The sequence below is a fragment of the Leopardus geoffroyi genome, chromosome C2, assembly GCF_018350155.1.
Source record: "Leopardus geoffroyi isolate Oge1 chromosome C2, O.geoffroyi_Oge1_pat1.0, whole genome shotgun sequence".
NCBI classification, from domain to species: domain Eukaryota; kingdom Metazoa; phylum Chordata; class Mammalia; order Carnivora; family Felidae; genus Leopardus; species Leopardus geoffroyi.
This window is the reverse complement of record NC_059333.1, coordinates 13,134,992-13,153,225: the sequence shown is the minus strand read 5'-3', so window position 1 is coordinate 13,153,225 and position 18,234 is coordinate 13,134,992. Positions and strand designations below refer to the sequence as shown.

Below are 18,234 nucleotides of genomic sequence, written 5' to 3'. Positions count from 1 at the left end.
CAGTGGGTTGTGGCATAGCTCTGGAGCCTGACGTGGGGTCTCTACATAGACTAGCAGCTGCGAGCTCACGAGTCCGTGTTCCGGTGCCCCGCGGTGGGGAGCTGGGGTGGAGATTCTCACCCTTGTTTAGCCACGAAGGGCCTTGTTTTATTCTTATCAAGCAGGTTTCCCCAGAGCAAGTCTGGGCTAGCCGACCTGGGACGTTCTCTAGGGGATGAGGCCACATGACGCAAGTCTGGTTCACAGGGATGGTGTAAATTAGGCCCCTTTAGAAGCTGCTGATAAAGCTTAGAAAACAAAAAGAAGTCACGTGAGCAACACAGAGCTTACCAGAAATGTGTTCGTTTGGCAAATATTTGTTGAGCCAGGCACTGTGCCGGATTCTGAGTGCGCAGGGGTGAGTCGAATGGCCCTGGTCGGTCCCTGTTCCTGCAAAGATTATTATTCATGCTCGCGTACCTCCAGTTGAGTGACAGGCAGTGTTCTAAGGGCCTCACAAGTATTAACTCGTCTCACATGCCTAACAACCCTCCGAGGGAATGTTCTGTTATCCCACTTTATGGATGAGGAAACTGAGGCACTAAGAGTCTTAGGCACTTGCCCAGGTAGCACTGCCACTAGGTGTAGAGCCAGGATTTGCTCAAGGTGGTTTGACTCTAGAGTTTGCCTTAAATTGCCACCCTCTCCTGCTTTTGCTTCTATTTTGTTGTGCTGCTTATTGTGGGGTTTACATTCTAGTGGCGCAGACAGTTTTTATAAAAACTATAAGCTGGGTGTGGTGACTGCTGTGGAGAGGTGGGTGGGAGGTATCGAATGGGATGGGGGCGGCCTCTAGCCGAGAAAACCTCAAAGCCAAATCCTCAGGATGAGAAGGGCTGAACTCTGGGAAGAAGGAGTGTTAAGGGAGGAAGGCCCTGGACACAGGGAACAGGATGTGAGAAGGTTGTGGGGTGGGGAAGTGTGGGAAAGAGTTTGGGTTTTTCCGTAAAGGTGGTGAGAGACCGCTGGAAAATTGTAAGCAGGTGGGTAACCAAACGCCACGGATTGAATCGTGTTCCCTTCCCAAAAGATATGCTGGAGTCCTAACCCCAGTGTCTCAGAATGTGACGTTATTTGGAGAGAAGGTCTTTATGGAGGTAATCAAGTGAAAACGGGGTCATAAAATCCAGTATGACAGACATGTTTATAATGGGGGGGGGGGTTTGCAGACAGAGACACAGGGAGAGCGCCGTGTGAGGCTGAAGGCAGAGATCATAGTGATGCATCTACGGGCCGAGGAACACCGGATTGCTGAGGGAAGCTCTTGGAAGCAGCATGGAGTGGGTCTGCCCTCACGGCCCTCAGAAAGAACCAACCTTGCTGACACTCTCCTCTTGGACTTCGAGCTTCCAGAACTGTGAGAAAATCAATTTCTGTTGCTTAAGCTCTGAAATCTCAGGCAAGCTCCCAGGTAAACTGAAGAGTACAAAACTCGCCGCTCCAGATCCCAAGAGCCATTCTCCTTCCCAGTAAGTGTGAAAGAATCTCTTTTCTGAATCAGGTTCGCCAACAGACACCTCAGGTCGACTAACCGCATTCTTGGTCATCCCTTGCCCAGCAGAGTGTCAGCCCCCGTCAGCCACCCGGCAGAGAGCACCGCATGGTTTGATTGTAAATCCAAATTCTCAATCATTGCTGTTACTTGTAGGTAATATGTTCCTGGCTGCATGAAAACCAGAAACAAAGAACACCACAAAGAGACGCAGAATTTTGCTCCCTCGATGGTGGAAGGAGTCCCCAGGAGTAAGAGAGGCAAGCCCTCGTGCGTAAGCACTTTTCAAGAAGCCTCTGTGTCACATTTACTAACCTTTCAGTGGGCAAAGCCGGCTGCATGGCCAACCCAGAAGCAGGAGGAGAAAGAGAAGATTCCACCCTGTGATGGGGGAGTGGCAAGGAATTTGTGGGCTTTGGTTTTTTGTTTTTTTTTTGTTGTGTTTTGTTTTGTTTTTTTGCAATTCAACACACTTAGCTACTGCTACGGACTGAAGTGTATCCCCCCCTAATTCCATATGTTGAAGCCCTAATTCCCCAGTGTGGTAAAAGTGGAAATGGAGCCTTTGAGAAGTCACGAGGGTAGCGTCCCCATAACGGGCTAAGTGTCCTCATAAGGAGAGACTCCAGAGAGCTTGCTTGCTCTCGGACAGTGAGGACAAAACAGGAAAACCTGGGAAGAGAGCACACCACACCCCGGACGCGCCGGCACCCTGGTCTCAGACTCCAGGCTCTAGAACTGCGAGAAGATGAATGTCTGTTGGCTGAGCCACCTCGTCTTGTGGTATTTTGTCACGGCGGCCTGAGCTGACTGAGACACCGACTTACCCGTAAACAAATACGACGTGTCAGGAGGCACAGCGCAGAGAACAAATAGGGCTGCAGAGCTGGGTCAGTTCAAGAAGGCATCCGAGGAGGGCTGGATCTGCTTCTGAGACATGAGGCAGAGTTTGCCAGGTGGAGGAGAGGAGACGAAGCTTTCCAGGCAGAGGGAATAGTATATGCAGAGGCTGGAAGGTGTGAAAACCTGATTGCTGTCATTCTTGATCTTGGAGAAAGTGAAAAGCTTCAGAGCCTTCCTTAAGAGAGAAATTCTCCACTGCTTTGGGGTGTTGTGTCTGAGATACTGGTTAGGTTTCTGTTCGGTGCCCAGTGACTTCGCTGGCAGAATTGGAAACGGAAAACCCAAAGAGAATTTAAAAGGCTGTTTAAGAAAGAGTGAAGATGGGACCAATTTTCTTTCTGGGTCAGACACTGTTATTGTAGAACATCCCTTTTTTATCGCTGTGAAACAACAGAATGAAAAGCTCACTTCCAAAATCAAAAACAAACTTTTCTCTCTCTAGAGGTTTGGACCTTGACAGATGGATGAGGCCGTTCTCCAAGACTTCTGGGACTGTCTTGGGAAGAAAACCAACTTGTGACTCAAGGAAACCAGGGGAAGGAAAGCTCTTCTGACAAATGGGGCCACCAGGACCCTCCTCCTCTAGTGAATCAGGAACTAACAGTGTCAGTGGGAAACGGTGCACCCTGTCTTAGGGCCCTTCCATTATTTTCGATGGTCTTCATTTTCGTACGTGAATATCTTTCAGATCGTCTGCTTCTTACCTTTAATCGAGATGACAGGAGTATCTCGATCTCCAAGTGAACTTTGAGATTTCAGACGCAAAACCAAAAATGTTCGTTCTGTGGTAGTGAACCTTTCATGGTTAACTGACTTTTCCTCAGAGTGACATATGGGCCAGTTAAAAAAAAACACAAAACTAACGCAGATGTACTTTTTAAATGAAACGATTAAACATTGACTTTATTTTCAGAATATGCCAGTGCTCTTTGGAGAACTTTGGTGAATCTCTAAGAGTAGGGACAGTGGAAACTGAGAGTCTGATCCCCAAAGCATTGGAAATGCCAGATTGTTTCAACCAAAGCTCCTCTTTCCTCTCCTGGGGGTGCCTGGGGCGGATGAAGCATTTGTGTGAAGTCCTGGTGTCTTGTGGAGGTCGTGCACAGCACACCCAGAACCACTGTCCCAGTCTCACCGAATCTCTTTTCACTTAGTGGGAAAAAAAAATCTCTCCCACATGCTGTCCCTTTGGGTAGACAAGTTGGCTGAGAGCAGCCATCTTGTTTTGAGCCCTACTATCCCCATATAGACCTAGGCAATCAGCCCTTCGACTCTATTTTGTAAATTGAGTAAACCAGATTCCACCAGCTACAGCCCCAGTGGTCAAATACGGAAGTTAGCGTTTTCTCTCCATGTATACCCCCTCAAAATGGCAGGAGAAGGATTTGGAAACAGGAGACCTATGGTTTCTTCTAGGTAGCGTAGGGCTTTTGACTTAACGGAGAAATCTCCTTTAGCCTTTGAGATTTTTCAGTTGTAAACTCAGTTGTAAAATATATATATTTTGTAGCTAGTCTGTGCATTTAAAGTAGAAGAGGGGAGGGGCGCCTGGGTGGCTTAGTCACGTGGGCATCAGCTTCAGTTCATGTCGTGATATTGACGTTCATGAGTTCAAATCCCATGTTGGGCTCACTGCTGTCAGCACAGAGCCTGCTTCAGAACCTCTCTCTTCCTGTCTCTGCCCCTCCCGCACTTGCCTCTGTCAAAAATGAAATCAAAAACGTTAAAAAAAAGGTTTATAAAATAGAAGAGAGGAAAGAGGAAAGAAAAAAGAAGCAAAAGTCTTAACATCCACAAGAAGGTAATTTCTTGTAGAACACAGACCATTTAATGGAGCAGGCACGACGTTTGACATTTTCCAATGGACAGATCTGTTCCCACTCTATTTTTAAGACTTTAAATTGGAAGTTGTATTGCAAGTTGATACTGGAAGAATGGGAAGATGTTGTTTTTAGGCAGAGAGTCATTCTTTTTTAAAGCTAAACAACATTTTTTTAAAGTTTATTTCCCTACTTAGAGAGAAGGAGAGAGAGAGCATGCACATGAGCAGGGGAGAGGCAGAGAGAGAGGGAGAGAGAACTCTAAGCAGGTTCCGCTGACACCTGTGGAGCCCGATGTGGGCTCCATCCCATGACCTTTGAGATCATGACCTGAGCGGAAATCAAGAGCCGGATGCTTAGCTGACCGAGCCACCCAGGTGCCCCTGGCCAGAGAGTTGTTTTTAATTTTTCGGAGGCAGCTCCTTTTCTGAAGAACCACACAGAAGCAAGGCGTGACAGCTGAAGATTTTCTCAGCTTCACTCTGCCCTACCCTGGGCAGTTCCCGAGGATCCTGCCCAGCAGCCCTGCATGAACAGCAGCCAGACCCCCCACAGGCCAGCCCAGCTCTGTCAATTGCTTTGTCCCTTGTGTCTTGTTAAAGGTGCCGACCGACTTCTCCAGGAAGGTGTGACTCTGTCTTTCCTCCCTTGGATGATAGGTGACAATCCAGCTTTTCCTCCAGGGAGTGTTTCATTATCCGACTGAATATGAGGACCACCATTGAGCTCCTGACTTGATCCCCCAAATCCCCCATTTATATTTCATGGGGTCCTATCTCCTCATCTTCTAGTTGTTCTTCATTCCCTTTATTTTGCTCTTTTGACTCCACACTTTATTTTGCTCTTTTGGGTTTTCTGTCACCCACTGATGACTCAGCCTTGCTTCATTCTGTTTGGAAAAACCCAGAGTATGTCTGTTTGTTGCGTCCTTCATTCCAGTCGTCATCCTTCTCTTTCTTTAAAACCATTTGTGATGCTTGGGGGCTCCGTGTGTACCGTGGAGAGGCTAGAAAGCCCTGGACCATATTTCAAAAGACACGTCAGGAAATTCTGAACATGTCTGAAGACTCCTACTAATTCTACGGGATTACAGAGGTTTATAAACTGCATTCCACATTTTTTCCTTGGTATTCTCACATACTTCCGAAATGTCAAAGGGATGAGATTTCTCTTTATCCCGATATTAAACATGTATGAAAACTCTGGGGGAGAGGAATGAAAATGCTCAATCTGGTTTCCTTTACCAAATCTCCTGGGACTGGATGCCTCTTAATGTAGATTTCCATCATTATTTGGCAATGGACGCAAATATAATTGTAGCTTTGTATGTGTTATTTTTAAAAGTTTTGTGATGAAACAGATCACATTTATCAGGTACTGAATCTGCCCGGCCCAGCATCCAGTACTTTCTGTGGCTTCGTTCATTTGCCCCTCATACAACCTGAGAGGTAGGTACTGTTGTCACCCACGTTTTGTAGACGAGAGACCCTGGATGAGAGAGCGGGGTCCTCTTTAAGGACTTGTGACTGTTTTTGTTGCTGAGAACCTTCGCTGAGCAAAATGAAATCCTGCAGCCAGTTTCGTAACCTAGTCAGTTATTATCAAAACCACTTGCTCGGTTTTGGTGGGACTACTCTGAGCAGGTGCACCAGCACTGTCTTTAAAACAAGCGCTTCCCTTTATCTGTGGTCCCAGCCAGATACTGGAGAAAGGCAGTGCCCGGGATGTCGTCGTTTGAAGCCTGTTGGTGGCAAGGAGAGGTCTCAAAGACTCCTCGAGGAAAGAAACTTTCATAAAGGTTTTAGAGTTGCTTCTCTGGCTTCATACTGCTTATTACATTCACCCAACTCCTTCAGTTGGATTCCCCTCCATTACCATAGTGTCTTATCTCTGTAACATCCTGCACTATTTTATGCACCCCACCTGTGATAGGAAACTCTGTGTCCCCTAAAGATAAAGGGAAATAACAAAAGATCATAGGGCAGTGGTCTTTACACTTGAGTGTTATATACTCTTCTTTAAAAAAAATTTTTTTAAGGTTTATTTATTTTTGAGACAGAGAGAGACAGAGCATGAATGGGGGAAGGTCAGAGAGAGAGGGAGACACAGAATGTGAAACAGGCTCCAGGCTCTGAGCAGTCAGCACAGAGCCCGACGTGGGGCTCGAACTCACAGACTGCAAGATCGTGACCTGAGCCGAAGTTGGACGCTTAACCGACTGAGCCGCCCAGGAGCCCCTATACTCTTCTTTTAAAGGAAGGACATTCTTGGTAACCCCCGGTGTTGACTCAAGTTGTTTTTATTTAAATTGTGCTTAATGTACATGAATGTAAAATTAAATTCTTTTCATTTATGGCTGTGTACAAAGAAGACCCGAAAACTGATTTACAAAGTTAAGTCTAACCAAGGCTAAAAGAATCGCAAAATATTAAAGCCAGCAGCATTAGTTAGCTGCCGTGGCTGCTGCTTTGTGGGGACTGAACTGCTGGACGCGTTCTGGGTGTAATTCTTGCCGGGCACAGGCTCTGAGCTGGTCAGCTCATGGTCGTGTGATCACCCAATTCTCCCACCATTTTCACCTTCCAGGGGCTTTCAGACCTGACGGCGCATCCAAAGCACCTGGCAGGCTTGGGAAAACCCACATTGCAGAGCTCCCCCCCCCCCCACCCCCCCGCAAAGTTTCTGATCCCATGAGTCTGTGGTGGAGCCCAAGAGTTTGCAGATCTAACATTTCCAGGTCACGCTGCTGCCCTACCGAGCACCACACTTTGGGAATCACCCCAAAGCCCACTTATGTTCTCTTCTCGTTAGCCTGTGACAATGAAAGTGACATATTTTGGCAAAGATGGTGTGTTGGTAAACACGAATGCAAAAGCAAGCACTGAAATCCAGTGCATAGTTGGTTATAAGATTGAAATCCAGTGTGTACTTAGTTATATGGTGGCCGTCCGATGGCCCGGGTTGAGGCAGGATGTTCTAGTATATCACCAAAAGAAAATAAAAAACGGAGCTGCTGACCCCCTGAGGACGTGTCCTGCCTACCTCAGTCTGAGAAAAGAAAACATTTAGCTGTGGGGAAAAATGATATTGTGTAAGTACCAGGCTCTTCAGCTTTAGGTATGAACGTTGGACCCAGACAAAGGTGCACAGAAGCGAGCAGGGACAGAGAGGACTGGGCTTGTCCCTTAACCTCAGCGTACAAGAGAGGGACCGCAGCTTTGTAGTGAGAAGCCTTCCTTGTGCCCAGAGCTGCCCTCAATGGAATGAGCTGCACTGGGAGGTTGGAAACCCTTGTCTTGAAGGTTGCTGAGGGGCCTCCCAACAACAACTTTGTGGATGTTTTGGTGGGGGGAGGGCGCTCTTATTTACAAAAGCCACGTGTCCAAGACCCTTTTGGATGCAGACATTCTACAGTTGGTGGGCGGGGGGGGGGGGGGGGGGGGGGATTTTAGTTTTCTCTCTTATTGGTCTCCAAGAATCCCTTAAGCTGGGATGTTTAGGTGTATCTCAAACATATCCATGGTGCAGCATTGCGTGGTAGGTCCCCAAACGTGTCACCAGCCCCGGTACTCCGTCCCTTCCCCTCTCCTCAGTTTCCTCAGTCCTGACACTGTTCCCACCATTCTTCTCGCTTCCCAGGTTTGCAACTTGGCACATCGCCTTCAGATATCTAGTGCTTATTAGCCTTTCTCTCTGTGGCCCGCTCTCCCTCCCATTCAGACTTCGCCAGCAGCGTGCCCACTCACTGCCCCTGGCTCCTGCTCCCCATCCTGAGCCCCTGATATCCACTTAATACCAGCTGACTGCTTCCCCCCAGTCATTTGGCTTTATTCACCTGACATCTGTTCTTATCCTGGGGAACGTGTTCCCCCAAATACATAGGGAAACGCTCTAAAAGGCTCTGTGTATGCCCGGTTTGTTCTTGTCTCCATTTCTTGTCTGCCCAGTTTATTGCCCGTATCCAAAAGACACAGAAGCTCACACGCATATACTCGCCCCTCCCCCCGCAGGCCACCGGTCTTCAAGTACTTCTCGGAGACTTCTTCCTCCCGTAATTGAACCCTCTGTGGTCAGAAGCAGCAGCGTTCATTTCTTAACTCCCCCGCTTTCGTTGCTCCCTGAAAGGATTGTGCTTAGTTATTTGGTTACTTGTTGACCGTCTCTCCCCTACAGGCCAAGATGGCAGGGCTTTGTCTGGTTCAGCCCTACCCAGCACCCGTAGCACTGCCTGGGGGGCGGGGAGAGCCAGCCAGCAAATGTTTGTGGACAGAATGTGTACGAATCTGTGTAACTCTACCGTGAGTTACACCGTCTTAGCCGAGGCTTAGCGTTCTGTCTGCGATATGAGAGTGATTTCTGGCTGGAGCCCGCGGGCTCTGTACCTGTCATGATCTGGGGCCCTGTAATTCAGGGGCACCTCGGTGGAACGGACCCCCAAGGGTTTTAATTTCCATCAGTCTCATTGGATTTGTTTTGACTGGAAATCCTATTGCCTGTTTTTAAAACATATTCCCTTGGGCACTTTCGAACACTTGAGACCTCTTGGCAGGCAGGCATTTCATCCCCATCAGGAAATCTCATCAAAATGATATTAGGTTTGCACATCAGGAAAATGAAAGTCCTCCAAGAAGATGTCGCTAGGTTGGCTGTGGATGTAAGCAGTTAAGCCCATTTAGAAGGTATTTTGACCACATCTGACATTTTGGGCCCGGGCCGGGTGGCAGAATCTCATAGTGAACAATGATATAAAAAATAAGAGTGGGAAGGAGACACCTCCCCCTCCCCCACCCCCCTGAGGGAATTCTCTAGTTACAAAAGCCCAAACAGCATTCAAGGGAAGAGCAACCGGCCAGTTTTGGGTATGAGATTTTTGTTTCAAAGGGCTGAAAGGTAACCAGGCCTGCTGGCTAGGCTGTGGCTTGCCTTCCGTGGCAGGGTCTTGCCCTATATTTTTTTGTCTGGCCGCCTCCAGGCTGCATCTTGTAAGCCACACTTGGAAAACCACGTGACGGCAAGACGACTTTTATTCAAGGGTCCTAGCATACTCCTGGTATTTTTCGCGTAATTTCGTCTGGACTTCCTTCCAGAAGGAAGGACCTGGTTTCCCTTCCGTAGGGGGTAACTCTTGAAGTTTCTTAGACTCCTTTGATCTCCATAGTCCATTGTCCAAGTCTACAAGGAAGCTTTTACCCGTGCCTTTCACTTTTGCTGCTTCAGTGTGGTGCTGAGTTTTCTAGAAAAAAGGCCCCTTGAGGTCAGCATGAAAGGGACAGGGCTGAAGCTTTGCCAAGCCTGTGCCCTATCTGTCTTCCCTTCCTGGGGGCCTCAGTCTGGTCTCATGCTTTGGTGTCTCTCTTTTCAGAGGCGTGAACATGTATGCCATGTTGACTGGGACCCTGCCTTTCACAGTGGAGCCTTTTAGCCTGAGGGCTTTGTACCAGAAGATGGTGGACAAGGAAATGAACCCCCTCCCCACCCAGCTCTCCACAGGTAATGTGCCTGCTACTCTTGGGTTCCTGGTTTCAGGACTTGGGCGCCTACCAGGTTTGGTCCATCCGTGAAGTAGTATTTGTTTTGCAGAAATGATATTAGGCCTCTTCCTAGGATTAAACCGTGACTCAAGAGTGGTTGAGTTTCCCATCGCTAAGCAACCCTTCATCTCACCTTGGCCCTTTTCTTCTCCATTATAATTCTGAACCCCTGACTTCCTTCTTCCTCCTTCTGCACAAAACCGATATTTCAAAAGGATCTTGGAAAAAGAAATGCAGTCTTGATTGCTTTAAAACTCACCATATTGTACTGTTGACTTTGAAAAAAAGCTTTTATAATCACATGTCTATTGTGTTTTGCTTAGTCAATTCACTGTAAAGAAATACTAGATTCATTCAAGTTTGGTCTGTGATTTGTCTTGCTATTTGAGGTTTTGAGCCTGTTCAAAATCTTTGAAATATATATAGTTTCAGTAACTCAATTAGACTAAATCATCAGGTGTGTTTGGAAAGTATTCTCAAACTTTATGTGGTTCACATTTCAGTAAACAGGTTGTATTAAGATTTGGTTTCAGATCCTGTAAATTAGCACAATTCATTCTTTTGTTTTGGTCACAATTCACTTCAAGTTCCTGGCCTCAGGTTGGTCCTGGTGATCATTTAATTGGCTCCTTAGAATAAACTCAGCTTCACTGAGATAAGGCATGTGAAAAAAAAAAAAAAAAAAAGTAATTGTTTAATTTCAACTTATGATACATGGTTAAAATACAACATTTTTATTTTACTACTGTTACGCATTTTTCTCTTGAGTTTATAAAGCATCCATGAAGCCGACCTTGAATTTATGTTTGCCAAATGGAATCCAAGCTGAAATGCATTCTTTTTCTAAAAAAAAATGTTTATTTATTTATTTATTTGAGAGAGAGAGAGAGAGAGAACATGAGCAGGAGAGGGGCAGAGAGAGGGAGAGAGAGATTCCTAAGCAGGCTCCATGCTGTCAGCACAGAGCCTCATGTGGGGCTTAAACCCATGCACTGTGAGATCATGACTTGAGCCAAAATCAAGAGTCGGATGCTTAACTGGCTGAGCCACCCAGGTGTCCCATGAAATGCATTCTTGTATGTAATGATCTAATTTGGTCTGTACTTCCCCTTTGCCAGGGAGGATAGAATCTCTTGTACCCTCATGCCTGGAAAAGATCCATGCCTGGATCTCACTTTGAATCCCAGTGAGATCCCGAGGAACTGGAGAACTGCCTCTCATTGGTTTAGTCAGGATGGGCCAGGTTAATGCACAGTAACAAGTAGCTCCCAAATCTCAGTGGCTTAAGACAACAATGACTTCTTTCTCATTCATACCACGTATCTGTGGAGAGTTGACTCAAGAGTTGAAGGATTCTGCCCATCCTAGTCAGTCAGGGTCCCAGACTGATGGAGCAGCCACCATTTCAAACATATCTGGTCCATGCGGAGGAAAAGAAAAGTCTAGAACCACCTCTCATCAGCAATTAAGTCTCCCACCAGCGTTTCGCTCACAACTCCCAACTTTCTGAAGCATGTCACCTGGCTTCGCCTAACTAAAGCAGATGGGGAAATACAACCCTACTGTGTGTCTAGAAGGCAGAAAGCCAGAAGTATCTGTTGAACATCATGAGCGTGAGTCACAGGCTGTGGGAGGAGGAGCAGATGGTCCGGCCTGTGATACTCCCCGGGGTGGGCTGCACGGCAGGGCAAGGCAGGTAGATGAGCAGCCCAGGAACTCATTCTTAACTGCGTCAGAACCGACATTGTTTTAACCCTAGTAATACTACCTGGACTTAGCAGGCTGGGCTCTAAGTGTTTCCTGATGGGGACCTTTAACTTTACCTTAAAGAAGTAAAAGCCGCACCCCTGAAGGTATTTAAAACATAGTCCAGAGGAACTTCCAAAGAAGATGCGTTAGAAATGTTCCGAGTGATTTTAGCCTCCCTGGAGTTGGCTCATAAGTGTGTCTCCTCGACTAGGGCTTTACCACTCCGTGCTAGGTACCAAGTGTAGTGTTTACACAGAGTAGATGCTCAGGGAATCTAGGTTGCTTACTCTGCTGGCAAAGTGTATGGCCCAGGAAGGCACAGATCCACCCAGCTGCTCAGGGATGGGACTTGACCTGATACACTGGGGCCCAGAGCTGTATGCTGGCTGCCAGGACAGTGCAAAGGATGTTGGCTTGTTTACACAGTGAATGACGTCAGTTTTGGGGATCACTCCCATGCCTTCTGACAGCCCCCGCGTTCTCCAACCCTTTGCCCTTTATGCCCCGCCAGCTTTACCTCTTCTCCTTCCCGACTAGCCTGGCCCCCCGTCATTTGTGATACTGTGTGGCACCATCTTGTTTACATCCCCAAATAGTCACTCACCAGTAACAAGAGCAGCTGAATGGCCAGGTATTAAGTGCCTTGTACATTACCATTTACTCTCATAACAGTCCTGCAAGGTAAGTACTCTCATTCCCAATTTATCAGGGAGGAAACAGAGTCTCAATGAGCTTATGTGACTTCTCTGTTTCTGATTTTATGTCTGCTTCACCCCCAAACCTGGATTTGCCTAACATATCAGGCTGCTTCTCTCCCTTTCCTTATTTTATTTGCTATAAGATGCTTCCCCTTCCTCCAGATTTGGAGGGAATTATCTGTCGTTTTTACGTTTTGAGTAATGGCAAAATTGAGATGCCCAAATTGAAAATACGCCAATTTCATTAAATGTCTTGCCAACACATCTTTAATTTAATGATTCTATCATTCGTATTTGTAATGATCTCTACATGTGTACCGTATAATAGTACAATTAGATTCAGTTGGGAGAATTTTGGCCGAGTTAAAAAAAAAAAAAAAAAAAACAACCTCAGTGTTATTGCCCTTGTGAGTCCACTATGCATGCTTTCGAAGAATTGCCCCTCATCTCTACCATGTAGTTTGAGAACTTAAGCTTTTGGGACCTTTGCAATTCTTGCTTCTAGACAGTCTCTTTCCGCTTGTTGTTGGCACTTGCCTATCACAGAGTCGGGAATGCCTTTCATGGCTTACGCGTTTTTCAGACAATTTACCTTTACATCACTACATCTGAGTGATGGTACTTACACATTCCAAACAATCACTTCAGATCAAGAGGGTTTTGCACCATGAAATCACGGAAGTGAAGCTGAAGGTGAGTTGTTCGCGTTTTGTAAGGATTGAGCCAATGCCAGTTGAGATTTTTGAGAAGGTTCAACCGTCAGATTCTTGTTCTTGATGCTTTTGCCTAGGAAATGATAGGGAAGGAGACTTGCGTGGGGATGGGACTCCACTTGCAAGTGATGGGCTTACCACTGCAAAAAGTCCGATGGCTCTGTCTGTGTCCTATAGCCCTTTCCCTGGGCACAGTGTCACGGCACTCAACACAAACCAGTCCAGACTCTGGAAAGTAGGAGGAAAGTAGGTTGTGCACCAGAAGTGTATAATGCATTTGATGTGGAGCACAGAGAGGGAGCTCTCTGTGTGGGTCAGCCCTACCTTGGGCCTGAATGGAGACCCCAATTCCTAGCTTAGAAGAGTGGGGGGCAGGGGTGCCTGGGTGGCTCAGTTGGTTAAGCATCTGACTTCAGCTCAGGTCATGATCCCACGGTTCGTGAGTTTGAGCCCCGCATTGGGCTCCGTGCTGACAGCTCGGAGCCCAGAGCCTGCTTCGGATTCTGTGTCTCCCTCTCTCTCTCCCCTCCCCCGCTCACGCTCTGTCTCTCTCTGTCAAGGGGGCAAGGAGTGGCCATGCCTGCCATGGCTTTCCAGGAAAATGGAGAATTTTAATCCCCTTGGGGTCACGAAACATAGGGATTTTCAAGGCCCCAACACAAACTTTTTCAAAGAACTCTAACGATATTTTCAAAGTCCTTTTTGGATAGTAATGCCACGTTTGTGATGTCCAAAGAAATAAAATTCATCAGTAGAGATCAGAACTAAAATTACTTGTGCTCATCAGCAGTTTGTGAAGGTGCAGAGTGCGTGGTTCTGAAAATAGAACAAAAACGCACATCCAGTCTGTTCTTAGCTCTTCTGGTTAATCATACTCTGAAAAAGCCTGGCAGTAGTCTGGCTTGTACGGGTCCTTTGAGGGTAAGCAACAGAGATGTTGCAGAAACATCCGGAACTCACAGCCTCCACATTTCAATTCATTAAGGCCGCATCTTTTTTATTTGATCAGTAGATGTCCCTGATTAGGCATCCAGATGACTCTTGCAATGTACGGGAGTCGAGAGAAGAGGGATAAAGGTTCCAAAAAGAGAAACGTCTTTTTTCTTTCTTTCCTTTTTTTTTTTTTTTTGGTTTGACATCTGTTTGCTTTTCAGACCATTGAACAACATTTTAGGAAAGTTTTATATGGAGACTCAGCTATAAACCTCAGAGTATTAAATGTCCCTCATAACTGTGTCTACACATGTACTTTTTACCCGCTACATTCTTAAAGGGAAATAACCTGATGACCACACCAACTGTATGGAAACCCACTGGAGGAGTTCCTTGGTGGTAAAAATTGTTTCTTTTGGGTTGATTCTGGCATCGCCATCAGCCCCTCTTTTGATGGCTTGATTTCTGCCCTACAGAAGACAATGACAGAAAACACCCACCATTCTCTAAGAACGGTGTCAAAATGACAGCCAAAGCCTATGAGGATGTGGGAATTCTTACGACTTTTCTTTGAAAGGTTAGATTATGTTAGAAAACTGAAAGATAGCTTTGGGGAGAAGGATAGAAAAGTTTGGGAACCAAGCAAATCGGGATTCTTTTCTGGAATCTATTACTTGGTATGTTGGAAATTGGATATCATGTGCAAGGCTACATAAAAGAATATGATTAGAAAATTATTTGTAATGTTTTTCTTTTTGAGAGAGAGAGAGACAGAGCATGAGCTGGAGAGGGGCAGAGAGAGAGGGAGACACAGAATCGGAAGCAGGCTGCAGGCTCCAAGCTGTCAGCACAGAGCCCGACATGGGGCTTGAACCCACGAGCCACGAGCTCATGACCTGAGCCGAAGTCAGATGCTTAACCTACTGAGCCACCCAGGTGCCCCAAGGATATTTTTTAAAGTGCCAAGATGATACGACAGTAAGATAAGGAGTACAGAATAAAAACAAAATTACAGTCCCACAACTCAAGCAAGACAGGCCATCTCCATTTGGAAGTAATCAGTCCCTGGCATTCTTTGTCTATATGTGTTCATGCCCATTGTCACGCTAGCAGCTTTGGAGCCTGTGACCTTCCTGTGCACTATTCCAATATTTTTTCCACGTCGTGTAGTTATCTCCATTGTTATACTCTTAAAGGATGGAAATGTCTCCTTAGAGATGAACCAGCTTCCTATCCCTAGTGCCTGGCTGGACAGCAGATGCTTTGTAAATGTTCATTTAATAAAGGACACCCAGGACACTTGAAAAAATCACCGTGGCTTTTGCCTGGGACGGAGGGGAAGGGGGTTGTAGGGATCTTCTGGCTTCTCAGTTGCTTCTCATACTCTTTCCTTACATACCATGCTCAGCCTAACTAACGTGACCACAGCCAAGTTCAGTAGGCTGCCAGATAAGGACAGACTTTTTTGGCAACACAGTCTGCCCAAGCTGCCCCTTCATTTTGAGGGAATGCTCAAAAGGAAAGGGCCCCTCAAGTAGACGTGGTTTTATAGTGTGGTGCTTTCTGCAACATGGTACACAAACTAAGGAATTTAAAATTTGAGTTACAGGGGCGCCTGGGTGGCTCCTTCGGTTAAGCGTCTGACTTCTGCTCAGGTCATGATCTCATGGCTCATGGGTTTGAGCCCCGCATCGGGCTCTGTGTTGACAGCTCAGAGCCCAGAGCCTGCTTTGGATTCTGGGTCTCTCTCTCTCCCTCTCTGACCCTCCACTTGTCACTCTCTTTCTCTCACTCCTTCAAAAATAAATAGACATTAAACATTTTTTTTAAAAAAATCGAGTCACAGAGTTTGCTTACACCGTAACCCAGACTGGCCCTCCGATTGGCCTGGCTACACAGGCGTGGGCTATAGCTGATCTGGGTGCTGTGTCATCAGTCCAGAGTCCGGGGACTAAGTAGATGGCCATGCAAAGTGGCTTCAAAAGAAAGGACCAGAAAGAGAGCACGACCTCCCTGGGTCTCAGGAGGCTCTGTGTGTCGCATGGTGAGGGTCAAGTTAGAGGGCAGAATTTTGAATGCCTTCATTCTCTGGTTCCTTTCTGAGTACTCAAAAACCCACCTTGAGGCCAAGTGTTTTCTCTTTACTTCCTTTCATCCCTGTATTACCAGCCTGTACGTCGCACATCCCTCTGGCTCACCTTTAGAGATGGACCCGCCAAGCTAAGACCGCAGTATTGGGAAGTGCAGGGCACGGGGAGAGACCTGAATCGGCTCTTACTTTACCGTGTACCAGTTGTATTCCTGGGACAGATACCTTAAACTTGTCGGACTCGAGGCACCTGGAGATCCAGGGAATAGGTCAATGCTGGCAATGACTCCGGAGAGGTGGTTGGGCACCAGCCTTGAGTCTCGGTGGCCTCTGCATTCAGCCTGTGACGCGGATGTCTGTTTGCCGAATGTCTCCACAGGGGCCATCAACTTCCTGCGCTCTCTCCTGGAACCGGATCCTGTGAAGAGGCCCAATATCCAGCAAGCCCTGGCAAATCGCTGGCTTAATGAGAATTACACGGGCAAAGTGCCGTGTAACGTCACCTATCCCAACAGGTAATGGAGTATACGCACAGGGGGCCCTTCTCTCGGGCCACATGAGGCCGTCGTCTTCTGAGCCCTGACCACTTCTGGGCAGGAAGCTGTGCGTGATTCAAGGAGAAGCTGCATTTCCCCTTGGCTGCCCCCTCCCCTCCGGGCTCCTACAGCCACCGACTAGCCCACCTCAGCGCACGAGAGGAAGTGTAGACGGGGCCATCCCATGTGGCTGTGCAGAGTGCACCCTGCACGGGGCACCCAGCAGAGGGTGGGTGGAGGCTGCCCTCCGCACCCCATTCCCCTTGTCAGACGTGCCCCCGGGGCCTACATCTTCTATCTTCACAGAGTGGCACCTCTTTCTAATTCACACAAAGGGACCATTTAGGCTTGCTGTGGCCCGAGCGAGCGGGCGCGTGTCTGTGCCGAGCGTGTCTGTGGCCGTATCTGGTTGCGTGTGTGTGTGTGCGTGTCTGTGTCTGTGAATGTACATGGTTGTGTTTGAGTGTGTGAGATCCATCCGTGGGCTCTCCTGCCAGCCTCAGGCAGAGTCCAGCGGGATTGCCCCTCTCCCCTTTCAGACCACCCCTTGGGCTCCTCTTCTGACACTTGTTTGCTCTGATGTTTATTTTAGCACCGAGTCCCTTGCCTTAGAACGTTGGGGTCAGGAAGAAAAGGCAGTAGGAGGGGTCAGCCGCTTCAGGCCGTGTTTCCCTGTGGCCTTCCTGTGAAGGCTTCACTTTAGCAGCTTCCATGAGGAGAATGCTTTAAGGCAGGCTTGCAGGCAGGGGTCCGTGGCATGGAAATGCCGAGGGGCACCTCGTGATGGCCCACACGTCACTGTCACTACTGTAGTGACTACACATTGGAAAACAAGTATAAGAAAACATTAGCTTGTACTTCCTTCCTACTCATCGGACGTATTGTTAACCAACCCAAGTGAAGGCATGAGGACCCTCACCTTGGTTCCCTAAGAGCAAACATGAACACCATGAAGGTCAAATATCTTCCAGGACTGGGACACACACGCCGGGTCCCGGGCCTGCTCACTCTAGTCTGAAGCTCAGATGAGGACAAAGGGACCACTGATGAAGGGGGGACAGAGATTTTCAAGATGTCCAGGAAGGTCTGGAAACATCCATCAAGACTTAGGAAAGCTGTCACCCAGAGTTCTTCAAATAGGATGGGCAGGCAGGGCTCTGTCTTGGGGAGAAAGTTCTAGAAGAACTTAAGAGGCCGTGGGTGGAGTCCGTATCCATGCCACCGAGCCAGATTTACACTCACCAGGGCTGAGGTGGTTTCGCTGAGCCGCCATCTAGAATTCTAGCATTTGACTCATGAGAAGTAATTTAAACAAAGTCTAGTTACTTAGGTTACCAAGGGAACCTGGAAATAGACTGCTCATTTCCAGCGCTGGCTCCCCTCGGCCCGTACCTGAAACAGACACCAGAAAGATTACCTCAACGTGAGCTGGAAAGCCAAGCCGAGGAGCCATGCCTCATTACCAGGGCTCACGAAAGATGGCAGCACACAGGTATGCTGTCTGCTAAAGGAGGGGGCACTGGTGACAGCCATAGGAGTCATTAAGCAAATGTGATCACTGCCTAAATGAGTATAATCAATCCACTCAACATGGCAGCCGTTGGAAGGAAGCGGCTCTGGCAGTAGAAACACAGCCTGCCCCTCCCTGATGGCCGCATCTTCATTCGCAAGGAGTCGTTCCGGGGCGCCTCATTCCGTAGCTGTTCCACAGGTCGCAGATAGGCATTTGTG

The 18,234-nt window shown here is 47.5% G+C and overlaps 1 protein-coding gene across 2 annotated transcripts in view; it reads left to right on the top strand.

Moving 5' to 3' along the window:
* The window catches only part of HUNK (hormonally up-regulated Neu-associated kinase), a 109,912-nt gene that overhangs the window by 67,667 nt on the left and 24,011 nt on the right, over window positions 1-18,234 (top strand). For both annotated transcript variants that reach the window (XM_045436874.1, XM_045436873.1), the window contains exons 5-6: window positions 9,617-9,744; window positions 16,347-16,482. In XM_045436874.1, the coding sequence (XP_045292830.1) occupies window positions 9,617-9,744; window positions 16,347-16,482 (264 nt within the window). The remainder of the gene's footprint in view (window positions 1-9,616; window positions 9,745-16,346; window positions 16,483-18,234) is intronic.